Genomic DNA, 19,525 nt, shown 5'->3' with positions numbered 1-19,525 from the left:
GTTGGATGACTCATTTCGAGATTATATAAAGGCTCAGATTTAATCTGCGAATCCAGAATAGTTACAACTAGAATTTTTAGGCTAACCCTCGAAACATTAGGCCTCTCTTCACCAACTCATCACAGCATTCATTCAGAGGCCAAGTGGCTGCACAGTCAACTCAAATAAGTGACTGCATATACTTCTCGCCAAACGGGCCTGACAGTAAAAAGCCATTAGCTCACAATATAAATGACAAGAGCCTAAATATCTGCATATCTGGTGTGCTCTCGGTGAGTAATCTACTGGTAAACTTTAATGATCTAGCGAGATGCTTCCTCTAACTGCCTGTTAGCTAGACTAGCTAGCTGTCAGTAACGTTGGCAGCATTTTTCTATTAAAACCCGAAAAGTTGTGTTTCTACCGAGTCAGTAAAAGGTCGCAACCAATAACATGTTAGTAAGCAAAGGACAGTTTACCACTCAGCCAGCAAGGCAGCGGCGTTAGCCGCTGACGATAACGCTAGCTTTCCAGCCTACCTAACGTTAACTTACCCAGCGCTAGCCCGCTGGTCAGCGATAACGGTAACGGCACAGTGTGTGTGCTGGACTTATAAAAAACGTTAATGAACGTAAAGCTTAAAACACCCCGGTGTCACTGTTTGCTCGTTTTACCTCATCTTCCTTGTGATTCCTGATGCCACGTACTAAATCCTGGAGATTTTTATCGAACATCCGATCGATGCTCCCTTTGACAATCTTCAAAGCCATGACTGTCTGCGACTTTGTACCGCTTCTGTCCTGCGGGGCTGAGCGCCTTGCAGAGATCTAATGGGTGCCAACCGACGCGCTACACCGTGTCTCATCCACCCGGGTACCGTGATGTGCTGCGGGGTCCGCTGCCGTTTACCGAGCCCGGGCAGATGAAGTTGAGGCCAGACGGGGTCGTCCTGTGCTGTGCAGAGACGCTGGCAGTGGATCGGTGTAGGAAATGGCTGACAAAATGGCGTCTAAAGTCAGCTGACTTCGAGCATTAAGCGAGATTCTCATGTGGGAATCAGTTGAGTTAAAGGGCTAGTCCTCCCCACCAGGCATATGTTGTGAGCCTGAAGGTTTATTCTCTTAATCCTAAAAAAGTTAAACAACTCCACTGATATTTCAACCACTTATCAGAACACAATCAGTGTAGCATGTGAGAATAATGACTGCATGGAAGAACCCCGACTGTCAATGTGGCAGGTCAAAACACCAAAAATGTAGTAGAACCAAAACCATGCTGATATTTTTATTCAAGTCTAGTGATAGAAATACTTTACCAATTTACATAGCACTAAAAACACCGGCTGTATGCACATGACAGAAAAAAAACCATGTCCAAAAAAAAAAAAAAAAAGGCTGCAGCTACATGAGATCTCATTAGCTTTTAAGGGCAGTTTTTGTTTTTAATGTGTGCGTTATTCCATTTATTAAGCAGACACTAGGGGAGAGGAGAGTACAAGGTGTTTAACTCCACATAGATTATTATTTTTAGACAAAACTGTATCTATCTGAAAACGAGGCTATAAAAACAGTAGGTGGACCTCAACCAGAAAACAGTTTTAAGTGACTCTTTACATTTCAGACTGGATTCACTGGATCAAGACCAGAGAATTAAAAAAAAAATACTTAACATAAAAGACAAGTAGCATTTTACCCCTCCCACTATGGCAAACACACAGATAGGAGGCCTTTGTGATGTTTTGCAGGCTTTATAAAAAAAGAAAAGAAAAAAGCCAACAGATGTAAGAGCTACACACACACACACACAAAAAAAGCACAACTCATTTCTTCCCATTTTCTTCATCAGATTCAGTTTCATCTCATATTACCCCGCTCTATATAGAAGAGCTAAAAATGTAATCATTTGACATACACACAGTATGAAAGACCAAAGTAAGAGTTCAGATTTTAGAAAGAAGAAAGCAGCCAGGAGCTGGCGGGAGTTTGGAGTGAGGATCCAGGACGGGCAGAGTGTCATAGAAAAGAAAAAGTACATCTCAGAAACCAAAGAGTGTTGCGTGGTGCCGTTATCTAGCTCACTAATAAGCATGTCGTTTCTGATGTGATGAACAAATGGACTAAAAATGGGCCTTTTCTGGTTTGGTATGGTTATAGTACAAAAGTGTCTAAAACATGAACAATGAAGTAACAGATAAGGTAGGAAATGCTGGGTGTGTGTTGCAATGTTGTTGGGCCAGCAGCACTGCGTCATGTCAAACAGAGGCCACCATCTTTTAGCACTTGGTCCACTTCAGTGGTTGGTGAGGGATGCTTTCAGCTCTCGACGGCAGGTTGTTCCACCTCCGCAGAGATGGAGTTGTCCTCTTCTTCGTACGTGTGCTGTTCGGCCGAGCTGTCCGGGCTTCGCCTGAAGAGGATCGCAAAGTCGTAACAATACACGTAAAACACGATTACGCCCGATAATGTTTATTTAGTAAATGCCATGCATCCAACAATGCAGGCGCCTCTTTAGGAGTTTTCCTACACTTAACCTGACGGCACCATAAGACCTCTTACCGAAGGCGTCTTTAAATACTTTGTGTAGCGTGCTTTTCAAAAACCTTTTATACAATTTTATTTATTTTATATAGCAGGCACATAGTGGTTAAACGAGTGAGTAGGTTTCATGTGTGTCTAACCAAATGTATCGAGTTTTATTGTTAGACGTTGCCTGACACATCATGTTTATCTTCCCTTATTTGTCTTTCTAGGCTCTGATTATTCTGACAGTATGTGCTCTTATTTATTTATAGACTGTTTGTCCTGTATGAGATATGGTTCTGATTGGATATTATTCCCATTGGTTATGGTCCTGTGACCAATCACAGGCAATTTAAGATGGTACCCCCCTCCCTATGTTTAATTGTCTAAGGAAGAGCAGGTATGCTTGAAACATCATACATGACGTCATCTAATTATAGCAAATGAGACACATTTTTACTAATGTGACCCAAATGTGACATTTATCCCAAGCTCGCGTGCTGTCACACGTAGGTTTACATGTGACGCTCACCTGTTTGGACTTGAAGCCGTATCAACGTTGTTCTCGTCTTGTATGGGTGACTTTGGCTTTTCCTCTCCCTCTGTGTCATTTTTTTTCTGCTCCGATTCCCCATTCACAGGTGTGGAATCTGCTCACAGCAAACAAGATTTAAATAAGCGAGCAGATAAATCCAAAGAAAGTGCACCAGAAAACGTAGAAAACAAAGTAGAATCCAGATTTTAGTAAATCCAAAACGAGTGCTTTTACCTGTGTTTTCTGTCTCTTTCTCCTCATCATTCTCTGGCTCCTTGTTCTCAGTTTTAGGTTTAGCTGCCACCTCCGCCTTGCCTACAAAACGCAGTTTTAACTTGTTGTAGACGTCGCTAGCTTTTTCCATGACTGCAGTGCTGGCTTTATACCGCCGGATCTAAAATGAACACAAACATGTCAAATAAGTCAGGTAACATTTTTTATATGAATTTGTTCAAATAAAAAACACGTAGATTGCTAAACATATGCTTGCTGAACATTTTATTAGGTACATCTGTTCAACTGCCCATTAAAGCAAATATCTAATCAGCCAATCGCATGGTAGCAACTCGGCGCATTTAGGCATGCAGACACGGTCAAGTCTTTAATGGTCTAACAAAAACTAACAAAGACTAAACGTAAGGATATTTTCTCTGTTTTCATTTTATTTTGTTTTCCAAATTCTCAATAATTTCAGTTTTAATCTTTCCAAAAATCCAGTTTTTATTTTTAACTACAATGTTTTTCCCCATATATAGTTTCTCCATATTTAGTACAGTTTTAGTTAACTATAGTAACTTTGGGCACTGAATGAATTTGCCTAAGTATTTCAGAAACTGCTGATCCTACACATCTATCTCTATGGTTTACAGAGAAAACACACAATATGGCTGCTGATCTTCTGACCCATCTTCTGAGTCACCACATTTCAATCCATTTGAGCACATCTCCTGAGGATTTGCATTACAGATGTGCAGCAACTGTGTGATGCCATCATGTGCTGCAGCTTGTATCTATAGCAACAACTTCACCTATTTCCACTTGGGCTGTGACTTAACCAATTAACCTATTAACCAATACCAATCTGTTATACGTCAGCTGGTTTACCTGTGAAGGTGTGATTGGTTCATTTGAAAAAAAAAAAAATCCCCCTTTTTTCTGTTTCCTGTCCTTTATTTAAACACAAATTGGTTTATATGTTATTATGACCCTGATGAAGGCCACAAGCCGAAACACGTTGGTCAGTTAATAAACTTGTTCCTCTTTACCTTTAAGTGTTGCTGGAGTTCCTGCCTTGTTGTATCTATGCCATGTAGAAGTAAGGCGGTTTAGAAAGCAGAAGAGTCTCCGGCACTGTCATAGCAAGTTGTAACTAACAAAGTGGCCAACGAGTCTCCCAAAAAAAGACTCGTGCCTTTCCTTTTATTATTTCCCTGTCATGTACATACTTTTACAGAGATGGATACACATGAACAATTGATCAAACTTCAAACAATGAGGTCAGCGTGTGTGTAAGTAATCCCTAAGAGCCAAAGCTTCACACTGCTCAAAGTTAGCCAATCAAATATTTAAAAACTGGCTTAAAGGCAGAGGAACCAAAATGCCGTATTTTGGACAGGCTGCATCAAAGCCCAGTGTCAAATAAATAAGTATTATTTTGAACGGTGACTTATGCAAAGTTACTCTACAAACCTAGAGTGTTTAAGAATAAAAACACAAGGGCAAAACAGTTACTGCTCAACCAACCTTGTGTCGTGTTTTGACTACTTGAGTACATTTTAGCACAGGTTTTCCAGCTTAAACACCAAAATGAGTTGTGGACCTAGAAGTAAAGAACAGTGGAGCAATACAAAACAAATTCACCTTTTTTAGTGTGGCAATAACTTCAGCGTTCTTATGTAGGATCTGGCTGGTGACAGGAACAGCCTCGAGCTCTTCCAGTGCTTGTAGACATCGCTCTATGTCCTGAAAACCACACAAACCGAATTTTCATGCCAGAATAAAAAGAAACCCAAAACATTTATGTGACCATATTAATCATTGTCTTAAGTGTTACGTACTGGGTTGTCCACTTTAAGTGCAAACTTTATATCTGTATGAAGCTTCTGTAGCCTTTCTCCAGGTGACGGCTCTGCAAATAAACACACAAAGTACTAAATTATCGCTTCATGCGTTCATGATAATGAAAACAAAACTGAACTTGTCTCTCTCTCTCTCATATATATATATATATATATATATATATATATATATATATATATATATAAATGACACTGCTTGTTTTCAGCCAACAGCGAGTGTCACTGACCCTTTTTCTTTTCCACCTTCTTCTCCGGCAGCCTCTCTGGTTTGCGTTTCAGCTTTTCAGGCTTAGACCTAAGACAGAGAGGAAACTCTGTGATCCGTGTACATTAATGTTTGATCAACTTCTCCTGATGAGCTGTGCATGCAGTAGTCTGTTCCCCATTGGGCACTCACCTCGCTCTGGACTTCTCCTCTGACCGTCTGGCTTTCTTCTCTTTCAGCTCTCTCTCTTTTCGTTCTTTCCTCTCCTTTTCTTTCTTTATTTTTGCTTTCTTCTGGTTGTCTAGCTTCTTGGGTGGCTTCTTTACCTTTTGATGGGAAAGTATCACATATAATCCCATTTCTTTAACAAAAGCAAAAACATTACTTTATGTTAACAGACGTACCTCAGCTGGTGGTGGAGAATCCGAGTCTGAGGGCGCAGGGATAGGTGGTGGCGGCGGTTTCTTGGACTTCTTCAACGGGTGATCGTCTATACCTTCATCTGAGCTACTGCTGCTGTCACTGTCGCTCCCTTTTTTACCCTTATCTTTGTCTTTTTTCTTCTTCTCCTCCTCCTCTTTCTCTCGCTCACGTAGCCGGCGGAGCTCTTCGGCTTCCTCCTTTTTTCGCCGCTCCTCCAGCTCTCTTCTGCGTTCTTCATCCCGTTTCTTCCATTCACTGATGCGGTCGGGTTCACTATCACTGCGAGAGGTGGGAGGGCAAGGTAACCTTAATTATGCCAAGTTAATGTATGGAGTAGAATTTCTCTTACTGTATTAACCTGTGGTGCATAAATCATTAAGAAGAAATCCTGGGAGCAGCCTGACCTTTCGCTGTCGGAGGACGACGAAGGCGCCCGTTTTGCCAGCGCAGGTTTGGGTTTCCGTGCTCGAGGCTTTGGCGCCGGCTTCTCTGTGAATCAGAAAGACACAAGCACAGACTTTGAAAAACTCTGCACTACCTCATGAGCAAAGAATGGCTTCTAAACATCTATCTGCATCGCTACGATTGTAGATGAAACTGTAGTAAATACAAGAGCAAAACTAAACTCGCACCTTTCTTGCGAGCCTGTGGGCCCTTCCGCGGGGGAGGATCTGATTCCGATTCAGACTTTGAGCCAGACTGGGATTCTGAGCCAGACAGAGCCGGTCGAGGCTTCTCGTCCTCCGAGTCGCTGTCTGCTACTTTCTTCTCCGATGCCGATCCCGAGTCTGAATCAGAGTCAGACGAAGCCTTCTGCAATGTCACAGAGAAAAAGTAACGAAAGCTGGAAACGTAAAGAGAAGACACCAAGTTTTGTGACAGGTAATTCTTTCCGTGATGGGGCCTTCTGGTTCACCTTTTTCTTCCCTCTGCCTCCTGCTTTCTTTACACCTCGTCCACCAGATTTCTTCTCTGGAGTAAAATCCTGTTGAAGAAAAACAAACATCGAATGATTCACAGCTGAGACGTTATAAGATAGAGACACGAAAGAAATCCACAACAGCGGTTTGTCTCCTCCCTGCCCTGAAAAAGCCAAACAAAAGCCAGATTGGAAAATGGGACGAAAATTGGGAAATTAATTGGAATAAAGCTGTAATTTACTGCACCTTGCACTGAAAAAAAAAAAATAGCTTTAAAACCTTACTTTGAGGCAAAACCCACCAAACTCTGACTGGTCGTTCTGTATGTGCAGTTTTTATGCCACCATGACCCAAGAAATTAATTTCATTTCATTTGTAAATAGCGACTATAGAGGTGCTACCAAGTTGGCAGCTGAGTGGTGAGACTTGTGTCAGGAAGGGCATCCAGCATAAATAAATCTACCAAATCAAACACGCGGCTATTGCAACCCATTTGTGAATGAGAGGCAACCAAAAGTGGCTTTGAGCATCAGACTCCTCCGCAATCACGCGCGTATGCACATGTTATTACCTGATCACTGTTTTTCCCAGAGTCAGACTCCGAAGGTGTGGGTTCTGATTCAGAAGGAGAGCCACTCTCTTCTTCATCTCGGTCGCTTGATGAGCCTCGTGCCTTTTTTGGAGGAGGAGGCCGCTGAAATAAAATAAAAAAATACTTGTGAGAAAACAGAAAATTTGAACAGTTATAGTTCACTTCACTTGAGATATAAAAATAATCTCATTGCTCGAATATTCAAGTCATGCAGACAAATCCCTTTATTCCTGGCTCATTAAGCTTTCGTCACTGCTGCGACAACATCGGCTATAACAAAAGAAGCCACCAGAAAATGTGTGGTCTTCTTTCACCTCTTCAAATTCTCGGTAACTATTCATGAATGGCAAATTGTTACAGTAACTTGGCTGCTGCTGATGGTAGTTGGTCATGTATGGTGCCAGAAAAACCTCCTTTGTGGCCCAAACTGTGACCAAGGAAACCATTTATTTTAATCAAGCTCAACATCAAAAACAACAGGAGTGAATCTTAAATCAAATCACTGGACAACTTGTAATGACACACATCCACTGACAATATAATCCCAGTATAATTACCTTAGGAGCCTGTGGCTTTCGCTTCATTCCTCCTCCTCCTCCTCCCCCTCCTCCTCCTCCGCCCCCCCTTCCTCTGTCTTCACTCCCAGAATCTGAATCAACCTCACTTCCTGTGTGTGCTTTCCGAGGAACCGAGGCGTCCTCCTCATCGTCATCCTCGTCGCTTCCTCCTCCTGCATTTTCAGCCTCGCTGTCAGATGAGCTAGCTGGCTGCAGACAAAACACAATAAAATACAATAATAAAAAACATCTGAAACGGGCGACAAAAAGGGGAGAAGCAGCAAAGATCCTGGTGCAGAACAGTAGCTGCTTTGGTAAAGGTCACACAGGCCACAGTCTCTCCAAGTCTGAACAAGGAATTTTTCATGAAAAGGAAAAATAGATTCATTTGAATCAAACCAGTCGCTACCAAGTACATGCTGCAGATTCTAAATCTATGATCACAAAAATCACCCAAATGAGGGTTATGAAAAAACAAATACGCTTCCAGTATCTTTTACATTTCATGCTGAATTATGCGTGCTTCAGGATTTTGGGAAGATGACGGAGACTTACTACAGGTGGGGCGCTGTAGGAGGCATGTGGATTGTTCTGGATCTCCCATAAGCCTTCATTGAATCCCTTCCTTTTGTTGGGTTTCCCATATCGTTCTCTGTACTTTTCATAGGCAAAAAGGTCCTTTGGTGCGAGGAATGCTCTTTGAAAACAGAGAAAATAAAGAAAACGTGAAGCAAACTGACGGGAAACAATTTGATGTCCCAGGCTTTCAGTAATGAACAGGATGTTTATACTTGTGTTTAGGAAGGCTGGTGTTCGACTCCAGACTTTGAAGCAGATCACTGTGCCACCTAGTGACAGATTAAAATACTGCAGGTGCCATCTTGTCAAACAGATGGTGTGTCTCACCAGTTCAAATATGTCAACACATCTTGTGGAAACATACTGCGCACTAAGACTGACTCAAATTAACAGTAGTTTCACATCAAAGTAGTTATATGTGCCAACGTCACTCTACCAAAGGGGATTTATAAAAAACAGGTGAGCCAGAGCCTAAATTCAAAACTGGAACTACCAAATTTAACCAGAAAAAGTAAACACGGCTAATGAATTTCAGCCAATGTGCAGGTTTACAACACCTGCATCCACCCAAGATTAAACAGTTCTGCAAACACACTTAACTCTAGTCTCTGTGTACTTACGTTTCATGTGTCCCAAAGAAGAAAATGGGGATTTTATTGGGAGGTGGTTTCACTGCTCCATCAGCCACATCTTCAATCTGTTTAAAAAAATAATCATAATTTTTAAAAGCATGATTTTCAATGAAGAGAGCAAACAGATGACATGTCACACATTCACTGCAGACACAGGACTGAACACACAACTGTGGCTCGAAAAGTTGTTCCTGCTCATCAGAATCCCTGTAAATGTGCCACTTCAACGGTCAACCCCTTGGCCATTTGTGCAATTAGCAATTAAAACAACAACAAACGCAACCTGATAGTCGTTTTATCCATTTTAATGCGCAGGGAAATATGCTCCAAAATATCAGCAAGTTTTTAAAAAGAGGAGGGGAAAAAAATCCAAAAATTTTTTGAAACGTCATTTCCATAAAAACAACGTTAGCTGGGGTGGTGAACGTCTCCGTGTAGGTTAGGCCACGAGCATCTCATGCAAATTTTGCCGCTCATACGCTGACAGTGGGCCTGTGCACACCTGCAGCCTGTCAGCCCTGCAGAGGTAAGCCTACGCTTTCTGTTTGTCTGTATCCATAAACGTAGTGGAGAACATCTACAGAGAACCTTCTACAGCGTCCCGTGCAGAGCAGCCCACCCCCTCCTCCGCCTCTCAGACTGCTGCTGCTGTTAACGTTGCTTGCTTACCCTGGCTGGCCAATGGGGGTATCCCTTCATCTTAGCAAAGACGAGGTCTCCGGGCTGGAAGTTGTGTGGCATTGTCCTTCTCTTCTGCACAGCCTGGGTTTAAAAAGGTTTAAGATACGCAGTCTTTCTGTGTCTCTCTTGGTTTGATGTTTTCAGGTCGACACGAAACCTGGAAACGGTGGTGTTAGCTGCCAAGCTAACAGTATACTAACGTTACCGCGAGAAGCTGCGTGAAGCCAGACGCTACGTACTAACCGTTTCCGCTCCAGAGTGCCAAGTTAGACTTCAAAAGAAAAGACTTTAAAAAGCGAATCAATTAAACAGTAAATTATCTTTTCCTTCATATAAACATTTTTTGGCCGCGATTAAACAGTTTTCCACCAAAGAAAAATCACGAAAATATTATTTTAAGAGTGTAGCTTAAATTTACACAAACTAAATACATATATGCAAAATTATACAGTTCAGTTCCACATGTTTACATACTCAGACATACATATACTTATGACTATGTTATTTGCACATTTCATGGTCTGTAAACGTGCAATATCCTTGAATACATACATGCATTTACATACATATGTGGGGAAGTATGTATCGCTCCATTTTCTTCTGCTTATCCAATATCCCAGCTGTCATAGGAAGAAAGGGATGGTACATCCTGGACAGATAGAGACAGAAAACTATGTATGCACACATTCAGTGTTCAGTTTAGATGCACCTCTTTAGACTGTTGAGCAAAGCCATTGTACCAGGATAGAACATGCAAACTCAACACAGGAAGGCCCCAGATGTGTGAAAGGATTTGAACCTGGGACCTTTTTGCTGTGAGATTATAGTACTAAACACTGCATCACTATTTAACCCTGTGAATGTGTGTATGCGTATACATGTCAGTATAGTTAGCTGTTACTGAAATTTTGTGCTACATGCAAGGGTTGTATAGCTGCATTTTCGTTATGCTAATGACAATAAAGAGTCTTTATAATTTGTGCTTTTCAAATAGTAAAACACAGAAACGCAAAGTAAGACTGACATTCTTAAAAGTAAAAAAATAAGCACATCAATCCCAACAAGCTTCACACATACCCAATATCACTTATTTCACAACAAAATGTATTTAAAAGTCGTGCGAATTAGAAGTCGAATTATTTAAATTCTTGACTTTTATTCTTTTAGGTCAAACAGACTTCCCTGTCGCACCGGAAATAGAGTTGTGGGACGTTTTGAAAGCTTCATTAATCCGGATGAAGCTGTCTCTTCGTTTTCTCTTGATACGACAGCCACAGCGGAAATCCCGCCTTTCTTTCCTCGCGATTGGCTGACCGCCGATCAGTTTCCTCATCACCCAATGACATATTACAATGTGGAAAGCAACGTTGACCTCCCCCCGAAATCACCTCTAATGAGAAGCCATGTTTCGGTCTTTAGGACGCGTTCAGCAGTTTAACTGCAACTTCCTGACTCTGCAGAGGCTCAGCGCTACCTCTAAACTCCACATCTGCACGTCCAGAATGGCCAGCTCGGACTACAGGATTGAACGGGACACGTTTGGGGAGCTCAAGGTCCCGGCCGACAAATACTACGGGGCCCAAACTGTCAGATCGACCATGAACTTCAAGATAGGGGGACCAAGTGAGAGAATGCCCATCCAAGTGATCAAGGCCTTTGGTGTCCTGAAGAAAGCAGCTGCTCAGGTGAACAAGGAGTACGGCCTGGATCCAAAAATAGCCGAGGCAATCGTCCAGGCTGCAGATGAGGTTTCAGCCGGTAAGCTGGATGATCATTTCCCTCTGGTGGTGTGGCAGACTGGCTCTGGAACTCAGACTAACATGAATGTCAATGAGGTGATCAGCAACAGGGCTATTGAGATCCTGGGAGGGAAACTGGGCTCCAAGGACCCAGTTCACCCCAATGACCATGTCAACAAGAGTCAGAGCTCCAATGACACCTTCCCCACGGCCATGCACATTGCAGTAGCCACTGAGGTCCACCAGGTCCTGTTGCCCGGCCTGCAGACTCTGCACGACGCGCTCGCTTCAAAGGCTGAAGAGTTTAAAGACATCATCAAAATTGGGCGCACGCACACTCAGGACGCTGTGCCGCTCTCGCTGGGCCAGGAGTTCAGCGGTTACGTCCAGCAGGTGAAGTACAGCATTGAGAGGGTGAAGGCCGCCATGCCCAGGGTGTACGAGCTGGCAGCTGGAGGCACGGCTGTAGGAACGGGACTCAACACCCGCATTGGGTTTGCTGAGAAGGTAGCCTCCACCGTTGCTTCTCTCACAGGCCTGCCGTTTGTAACTGCTCCCAACAAATTTGAAGCCCTGGCAGCTCACGACGCCCTGGTAGAGCTGAGCGGGGCTCTCAACACTGTGGCCGTCAGCATGATGAAGATCGCCAATGACATCCGCTTCTTGGGGTCAGGACCTCGCTCAGGCCTTGGAGAACTCATCCTACCAGAGAATGAGCCAGGAAGTAGCATCATGCCGGGCAAGGTGAACCCAACCCAGTGTGAGGCCATGACCATGGTGGCAGCCCAGGTGATGGGGAACCACGTGGCCGTCACGGTCGGAGGCAGCAACGGACACTTTGAACTCAACGTCTTCAAGCCAATGATGGTAAAGAATGTGCTGAACTCCGCACGGCTGCTCGGCGACGCCTCCGTCTCCTTCACCAACAACTGTGTGGTGGGCATCCAGGCCAACACGGAGAGGATCAACAAGCTCATGAACGAGTCCCTCATGCTGGTCACAGCGCTTAACCCTCACATCGGGTACGACAAGGCGGCCACCATCGCTAAAACGGCTCACAAGAAAGGCTCGACCCTGAAGGCTGTGGCCGTGGAGCTGGGCTATCTGACCGAAGAACAGTTCGACCAGTGGGTGAAGCCAAGTGACATGCTGGGGCCAAAGTAAACTGACAACCCAAGAAAAAAAAAAAAAAACTCTTTTACACAAAAGAAAAGAGTGTTTAAGTAAATCAGATGTGGAACTGAGTAAGCATTTTTTTTGGATCCTGAACTTTTCATCTCTCAACAAAAAATCTGGCATACTATTGTATGACGCAACTTGCGTAATATCTGGCATACTGGTAGTGTTCAGCGTGCACTGTCATGGTTCTTTGGTATGGATGAAACCGCTGATGCAGCTCTACACACCTTTATCTTTGTGTCTTAACAGGGAATGTTTTAAGAAGTAGCAGCAGTAAAGCTTCGTCATCAATATGACTTAATTTTGTACATGTAAACATGTAAAGTCCTTTTTTTCCCTTCCAGAGTCAGAATACTTTTAACTCCTCCTCAGCTTGTAGTCGATACCATCGCAGCTCGGAGTGCCATTGTGGTTGCTTCAAAACACTACATAACATTGTACCTCGTGTGTTTTGGTTTACACGATGTGTGCCATTTATGCCATGTGTCCGTTAAATGAAATGCATTTATTAAAACAAATTCAGTCTTATTTCAATTTTTTTTTCTTGCTTACATGCACACACATTAGCATGATTGGTTAAACATCTGCTGTATAAACACCAGGGATTACAACAGCCAAAGTATGAAGGTGAAATCAAATGAATTTTAATTGTAAACAACAAATATACATTTCAAAAAACGTGGTGCAGAAACATTTTGTACAAGTGATAAAACAAGAGTGAACATTTGCTCCGGTTTTATTTGGTCCAGCTGACTTTGGGGATGTCATAATGCTCTGTCAGGTTGTCCAGGTGACGGTTAAAATCCTGATAAACAACAACAACATAATGTCAAAAACTGTTTCTATTAAGAAATATGCAATCTTGATATTAAGTTTTATGTAAATGTTGTCTTAAATCTATCTCTCTGAAAGGCCGAGTTAAGGAAGCTCTTACCTCGACTCTGTGTTTGTGGGTCTTTGATGCCTTGTTCAAAATCCGCTCCATTTGCTATTAAAAAGAAAGGGAGAGAAATTTAAAGCCGAACAATTTACACTAGAACTTTCTTATTACACATTCACAATCTTTAAATCTCTGTTAGAGGGGAGAAAAAAAAACCCAAAACACTTAACACAGACTACTGGATTGATTGCCAGTTGCTTGCAGTACCTACAAATATTCTAAACACTTAGTGGGAGTAAGATTGATACACACACAACAGAGACAAAATAAGAATTTATTTCAGATTACATAACAAGTCAAGGTTTGGATGCTCCTTTGTTCACAAGTGGTCACCACAGCAGGTAGCACCAAAGTTGATTTGGCAAATTTTCACACTGGATGCCATTCCCAAAGGGATTTGGGTCTCTTTTCAGAAATGAACTGGGAATTTGCTTATTAGGCAAATGTGTATTTCAAAACTACACTAGTTTGGAATTATTGTACAGTGCTAAGACTGTTGGCTGTCTCTTAGAGGTAATATTATCAATACCTTAGTGAAACATCATTACCAATTGATGTATTTCCACTGACAGACCTTGTGCAGATTTGTATCACAATTCAATCACTTGAATGCTGGAGAAAAAGAACTCACCCGTTTCTCTTGCATCTTGTCAAAAGCAATCTGTGCTGGTGTCCTTTTGTCAAGATATACTTTCTTGGTTTTCACCTCCTCATCGCTTTGGCTGGTAACAACCTGCTCCATGCGATGCTTGCTCTCCTTGTTCTTCTTCTTCTTCCTAAAAATAAGAGAAACGCCATTAATATACCTCATAATTTATTACCAATTCTGTGCAAGAAAATGTACATGCAGGACAGTACTGTGCAAAGGTCTTGAGCCACTCCTCTTTTTCAAAAATGTTTTGCCAGAAAAATTGGATATAGCTGCAGCAATTTTTTTAATCGAGTACACCAATGGTGACTACTAATGTTTAACTGTGTGTGTTTCTATCCAGGTATCCTTTTACTGCACTGGCAGTGTGTTTGGGATCAAAAATGAAACCATTTTTAACTTCTCTCCTGAATTCTTCCACACCTGTTAACAACAACTTGGACCAAAAATTTCACATTTCACTCCATAAGACCTGGTGCCACTGATTTTGTTCCACTTCTTAAGTAATTTGATATACTTCAGCCCTTTCCCCCCTCATTTCCCTTCTTCAAGAATGGTTACTTGACAGCCACCCTTTCACTGAGTACAATTCTGATGAAGCTTCAGCAAACAGTAGATGGATCCATCTCTCAGGTTCTGTATCAGGCCTTTTTGGGATGTTCTTAAGGACAACACTTTCAAATACTATTCATCCACTGTAGATGAATTCTCTTTTAGGCCTCCAACCTCTTCTTTTCTATTTGCCTTATTTTTAAGGTGAGGTCAAAACCTTTGAAATGCCTTCATACCGCCTGGCCAACTATTTTATCAAGACCACTAAAAAACAATTACAGCAAAATAAAAATAAAAACACATGAGAGGTGCCACAAGACTTGCAGAGCTGCACATACCATTCAAGTTGGGGGGTTTTGAGTATGTTAGTCAAATACCACTAAAAAAGGGATTGTAAAACAATACTATATCACTTTCAGTGCGGCAAAAGCCAGCATTCACATATGTTCATCCACATTTACAGGTTTCATTTGAATACACATAAAGATCCTGTAAGCACTTAAGGCCTGCACAGTCCCAGAACTACAGCAGTAATCATGTATTACGTAACACACATCTGTCTTTAGCGTTCAAAACCTTGTGTCTCCTATTTTCTGAACAACTAACTATTCAGCTGGTTTTGTGTATTTTAGATTTTAACATTTATAAGGGATGTGTATCCAGTGTCGTACAAAAGAAAGTATATATTAGTCGGTCGTTTTGTTATTGCCGATGCTAGCTACCCCTTCTGTTACAGTCCATAATTCTACTATCAACAGCTCTGAGGCCACAAAGCATTCGTTTATATGTTATTTTCATATTTGTTGACCTCTTCAAATATTACGTAATATTACTCATATCCACACACATTCACTGAACAAAGAGGATTGTTTTCCTACTAGCAAAACGGCTAATCATAGCCTGGTACGAACACAACCACATAATTTGAAGTATTTCATCGACTTAACAGAGATGTCTTTTTCGTACATTTTCTTCTAAGCGCTGATACTACTAAGACTTACTTTTTCCCAGCAGAAATATCTCCCACACCCTTTAATTTCAGGGCACTTTTCTGGACTGTAGCGTACTCAGACATGTTCGAGAAGCTGTTTGTCGTCTTCTTCTGCTTTCTGCTCTGACAGAGACGGATCAGTGCTGCCACCTATCGGGAAGTGAAAGGAAGCGACCCAAGTATGCATGAAAATGTCCTGCGGTGTTTCTTCCCAGCCACGGGGGGTGCTGCACTCTACTTCTAACGAGCCAAATACGAGGCAGAAAGCGGAAGTTGAGGCAAAACTGAATGTCAAATTGTAGCATGGTGGAGTTCGTTTTTAAAATAAAGTAAAAATGTTCCGATACAGTTTATTACGGATAGCACCGGTAGCGCAGTGCCTCACCGGAAACAACACATCGTTTCTGTGCAGGGTGAGCATATTAAACAGAGGACAGACATGTGGATATGCTAAGAAAGTTGGTGAGTAAAGAGGACATCTGTGTGCCAAGCTTGTGTACTTTACTATGTGCGATTATATAAAAACAAAAAGGGGAGATATCGTTGCATGTGTCAGTTAGATCACATTAAATTTAAAATGTTGTGTGGATATTTTTTTCTCCATTCCACATGAGTCTAATTTAACGCATGTGTCACAAATCTCTTCCTCCATCTTTTAGCGGCCAAGGGAAAGGGTAAAGGCATGATGAAAGAGGAACTGAAAGGTCCAGAGGTGTGTAAAGACCCTGTCAGACTCACATCTCATGCAGTAGGGGTCAACATCTTCAAACAAGGGGAAGACCCCAAGCTGAAGACTCCTGAGGAGTACCCTGAATGGTGAGAGTGCACGTTATGTAAATTTTTTATTTAATGTTTTCCCTCGTTGTGTCATCATCGTACACACATCTAGTGGAAGTTTCACCCATTTACTGAACAAATAAATGGTGTGATATCCATTTAGTCCAAATGTATAAACCTGCTCCTGAAATGACCTGTGAACACCAGATCTTTATAAAGATCGAAACACAAAGTGGAAGATCAGTGATTAAATTAAAAGCAGAAACACAGCTGCAGCAGTGATCGAGAGGTACAGAATGAGACATCGTGCCACTAATCAGAGCCACGGTGCAATCCTCTGAAAATGATGGCAGTGAATGGGGAACTACTTACACCAGTATCTCTGAATAAAAGACATGCATTGCTTTATCAAGTAAAATATGAGTTCCTCTTGCAGCTCACAGACTGTAATAAGAATACATTTGTTCAGCAGTTATACCACAGTACATTTATTCTTAATAGTGAAGCACAGAGTTGGAGATATATATATATATATATATATATATATATATATATATATATATATATAGCCCTTATGTCTTTACTGTATTTCTTTTTTTCTCCAGGGAACATTTTCTAAGTGTTACTTTGGACATTGGCTGTCCCCCTCCCCCATGTTTTTTTGTTAAGCCACCTAACACAGACTCATGAATCATTCAAGCATGAGAAAAAGCAGCTTAGGCAAGGGATTAACTGTTATATGCTTCATTTGTTCCCATGTCTGTAGCTGAATCTACAAAAAATGCCAAAGATAACGCGCTGAGAGGCATAAAATAGTATTTTTGGACCAACATTGTGATTCCCAAAGAGCTATTAGCTAAACTAGCTGGACCAGCTGAACATCTATAGCATATTTCAACACGCTGTGCACTGTGTCCATGAAAATCTATGAAGACACTCGACAAGTGGTTCCAGGTTCAGTGAGTGTTCACAGCCATTTGTAAACTATGGGTTAGCAGCTAGCTAATGCGGTGTCCGAGCAGCCAAACTTCCGCTGCAGATGAGACTTTAAAGGCATCACGTGAAGGTGGTAGCTTTACGCTTTATTCACAGTTTCTAAAACTTAAACTGTGTCTTTACTGTATGGTGTGTGGTTATGGAGGATTATGGATCCCCCTCAAGACTGACTATGCCACCATCTGCTAACATCGGCAAATTTTTTTCAGCATGACAATGATCCCAAACACTCTGCCAATGCAATAAAATCATATCTGGATTGAAAAATGCAGTCGTGGATTGTCCTCCCTAGAGCCCATAACTCAACATTATTAAAACAGTGTGGGATCATCTTGACAGAGAATGCAACAAAAGCCAGCCAAGATCCAAAGAAGAGCTTTGAATGTCCTTCAAGAAGCCCGGAGAACAATTCCTGAAGACCGTTTAAAGAAATCTAGAGAAAATAAGCCTGTATTTTTAATATAGATAATATAAAATGCATTTCTATTCATAAGTCACCTCAAGCTGCTTTAAACTAAAAGATAAAGGCCTTTCAAGGTCTTTATTACAGAGGAAACCTCAACAATCAGACGATACCGTATGAGCAGCACTTGGCAAGCAGGAAGGAAGAACTCCCTTTAAACAGAAAGAAACCAGTAGAGCCAGGTTTGAGGAGAGGCAGCCATCTAACTGTGACCAGCTAGAGAATGAAGGAAAAGAGAAGAGGGAAAAAAGGAGAGCTTAGCGAGATCAAGGGCAAAACATAAAATGTGTGCAGTGTTTTTCAAAATTTGAGCTTGGTGGATGTTTCGTTTTACAGCAAAAAGTCTGCAATCGGCCAGAACTTGTTAGGAGAAACTGGCAGTTGTGTGAAATCTGTGCCATTTGTAGGTAATTTTCTTTATATTGAATTAACTTTTACATCTATTTTTAAACTCAAAGGCATCCACAGCCTTTCTACCTGCAGTGATTATGAATGCTGGCCATTTCCAAAATATGAGTGCTTTTGGTTTTTATATTAGTTGAGATTGTATCATAGACATATCGACTCACTGCTTAAGTAATCGGGGAACTTCTTTGTGAGTTTGTGTTGTAGTTGTGATATTTCACTTCTTTTTTTTTTTTTTTCTTTTCTTTCACTCAGGTTGTTCCAGTTAAACCTGGGAACGGCCAAAAAGCTAAACGAGCTCGAGTCGGACTCTTGGGAGTATTGGAAACGTCTGAGGAAGGAAAACATTTGGCGTTTCAACAGACTACATAAAGGGAAGAAGTTGTAGGGTTTCACTGGACTTACCGAGGGCAACAGCAGTGTTTTACACCCTGGACTGAATTACCATGACAGAAACGGACTTCTGGATCAGTCTATCCCACCTGACAGCTGAGAGACATTTGTCTCTTCATCGCTGGTTCTGTTTGATGCAAATGTTCTCTTGTGTTAAACAAAGGTGGTGATATAACAGCGTGAACTGCAATGGAGTCCTTCAAAAAGCCAAAAACTGAACATCATATGAATCTAATAAAGTTATTGTCTCACTTCAGACAAACTCTTCATTAAATCAAATTTGACCAGTTTTCATGAAGTCATAGTAACAGTTTTCAACATTTATGTTGTATACTAGAACACTCTGGAGTAGTTACTTTGTGGCAAAAAGTAGAAAAAAAGGATTTCATTGTGTTTAACTTGGATTAAATCATTTGAACATGTGTTTATGGTGTTTTGTTTTCTTTTTGCAAATCACTTTGCCTGTTTGTGAATGTGCAGACTGTCTATAAATAAAAATGAAATTATATTCAAAAGTTGAGTTTGTCCCACTGCTTTAATTGATATTAGGTATCCAGATGTGGCACCACTTTAGGTTGTAATGCAGAGCTTTGTTCACGGTTGGTAAGTCGGTGCTTTTCAGCCCAACCCCAAGTCACAGGAAAAGCTCTGGGTCGCAGTTTGTAACAGTTATTGCGTTGATCTTTAAATACTAGCTACAGTGGTGGTGTTGCCATAAAAAACGCTTCATGCAAATGATTG

General features: G+C 41.5%; 5 protein-coding genes across 9 annotated transcripts in view; 2 read left to right on the top strand and 3 right to left on the bottom strand.

Annotated features, from left to right (window-relative positions):
* Positions 1 to 970, bottom strand: part of ap3d1 (adaptor related protein complex 3 subunit delta 1) — a 28,707-nt gene extending 27,737 nt beyond the window's left edge. For all 5 annotated transcript variants that reach the window (XM_063465837.1, XM_063465841.1, XM_063465839.1 and 2 more), the window contains exon 1: positions 654 to 970. In XM_063465837.1, the coding sequence (XP_063321907.1) occupies positions 654 to 749 (96 nt within the window). In that variant the 5' untranslated portion in view covers positions 750 to 970. The remainder of the gene's footprint in view (positions 1 to 653) is intronic.
* A 298-nt stretch (positions 971 to 1,268) lies between these two features.
* Positions 1,269 to 9,923, bottom strand: hdgfl2 (HDGF like 2). The gene is made up of 16 exons (XM_063466022.1): positions 9,689 to 9,923; positions 9,008 to 9,084; positions 8,364 to 8,505; positions 7,809 to 8,018; positions 7,231 to 7,353; positions 6,656 to 6,724; positions 6,372 to 6,552; positions 6,144 to 6,228; positions 5,721 to 6,018; positions 5,509 to 5,642; positions 5,339 to 5,406; positions 5,091 to 5,161; positions 4,894 to 4,995; positions 3,268 to 3,427; positions 3,031 to 3,148; positions 1,269 to 2,385 (listed from the first exon to the last, which is right to left on the bottom strand). The coding sequence occupies exons 1-16, from the start codon at positions 9,758 to 9,760 to the stop codon at positions 2,292 to 2,294; spliced, it is 2,004 nt and encodes a 667-aa protein (XP_063322092.1). The 5' UTR covers positions 9,761 to 9,923; the 3' UTR covers positions 1,269 to 2,291.
* Positions 9,924 to 11,035: 1,112 nt separating this feature from the next.
* fh (fumarate hydratase) lies at positions 11,036 to 12,656 on the top strand. Its single transcript, XM_063466023.1, has one exon. The coding sequence runs from the start codon at positions 11,104 to 11,106 to the stop codon at positions 12,601 to 12,603; it is 1,500 nt and encodes a 499-aa protein (XP_063322093.1). The 5' UTR covers positions 11,036 to 11,103; the 3' UTR covers positions 12,604 to 12,656.
* Positions 12,657 to 13,240: 584 nt separating this feature from the next.
* fam32a (family with sequence similarity 32 member A) lies at positions 13,241 to 15,884 on the bottom strand. The gene is made up of 4 exons (XM_063466024.1): positions 15,761 to 15,884; positions 14,190 to 14,334; positions 13,553 to 13,606; positions 13,241 to 13,423 (listed from the first exon to the last, which is right to left on the bottom strand). Exons 1-4 carry the CDS (start codon positions 15,832 to 15,834, stop codon positions 13,355 to 13,357), a joined length of 342 nt encoding a protein of 113 aa, XP_063322094.1. The 5' UTR covers positions 15,835 to 15,884; the 3' UTR covers positions 13,241 to 13,354.
* Positions 15,885 to 16,010: 126 nt separating this feature from the next.
* mrpl54 (mitochondrial ribosomal protein L54) lies at positions 16,011 to 19,256 on the top strand. Its single transcript, XM_063466963.1, has 3 exons — positions 16,011 to 16,212; positions 16,410 to 16,566; positions 18,647 to 19,256. The coding sequence occupies exons 1-3, from the start codon at positions 16,086 to 16,088 to the stop codon at positions 18,777 to 18,779; spliced, it is 417 nt and encodes a 138-aa protein (XP_063323033.1). The 5' UTR covers positions 16,011 to 16,085; the 3' UTR covers positions 18,780 to 19,256.
* The last annotated feature ends 269 nt before the right edge of the window (positions 19,257 to 19,525 follow it).

Source organism: Pelmatolapia mariae, linkage group LG23, assembly GCF_036321145.2.
Source record: "Pelmatolapia mariae isolate MD_Pm_ZW linkage group LG23, Pm_UMD_F_2, whole genome shotgun sequence".
In the NCBI taxonomy this organism is placed as follows: domain Eukaryota; kingdom Metazoa; phylum Chordata; class Actinopteri; order Cichliformes; family Cichlidae; genus Pelmatolapia; species Pelmatolapia mariae.
Note: the sequence above shows the minus strand (reverse complement) of the source record. Positions and strands in the feature narration are given on the sequence as shown.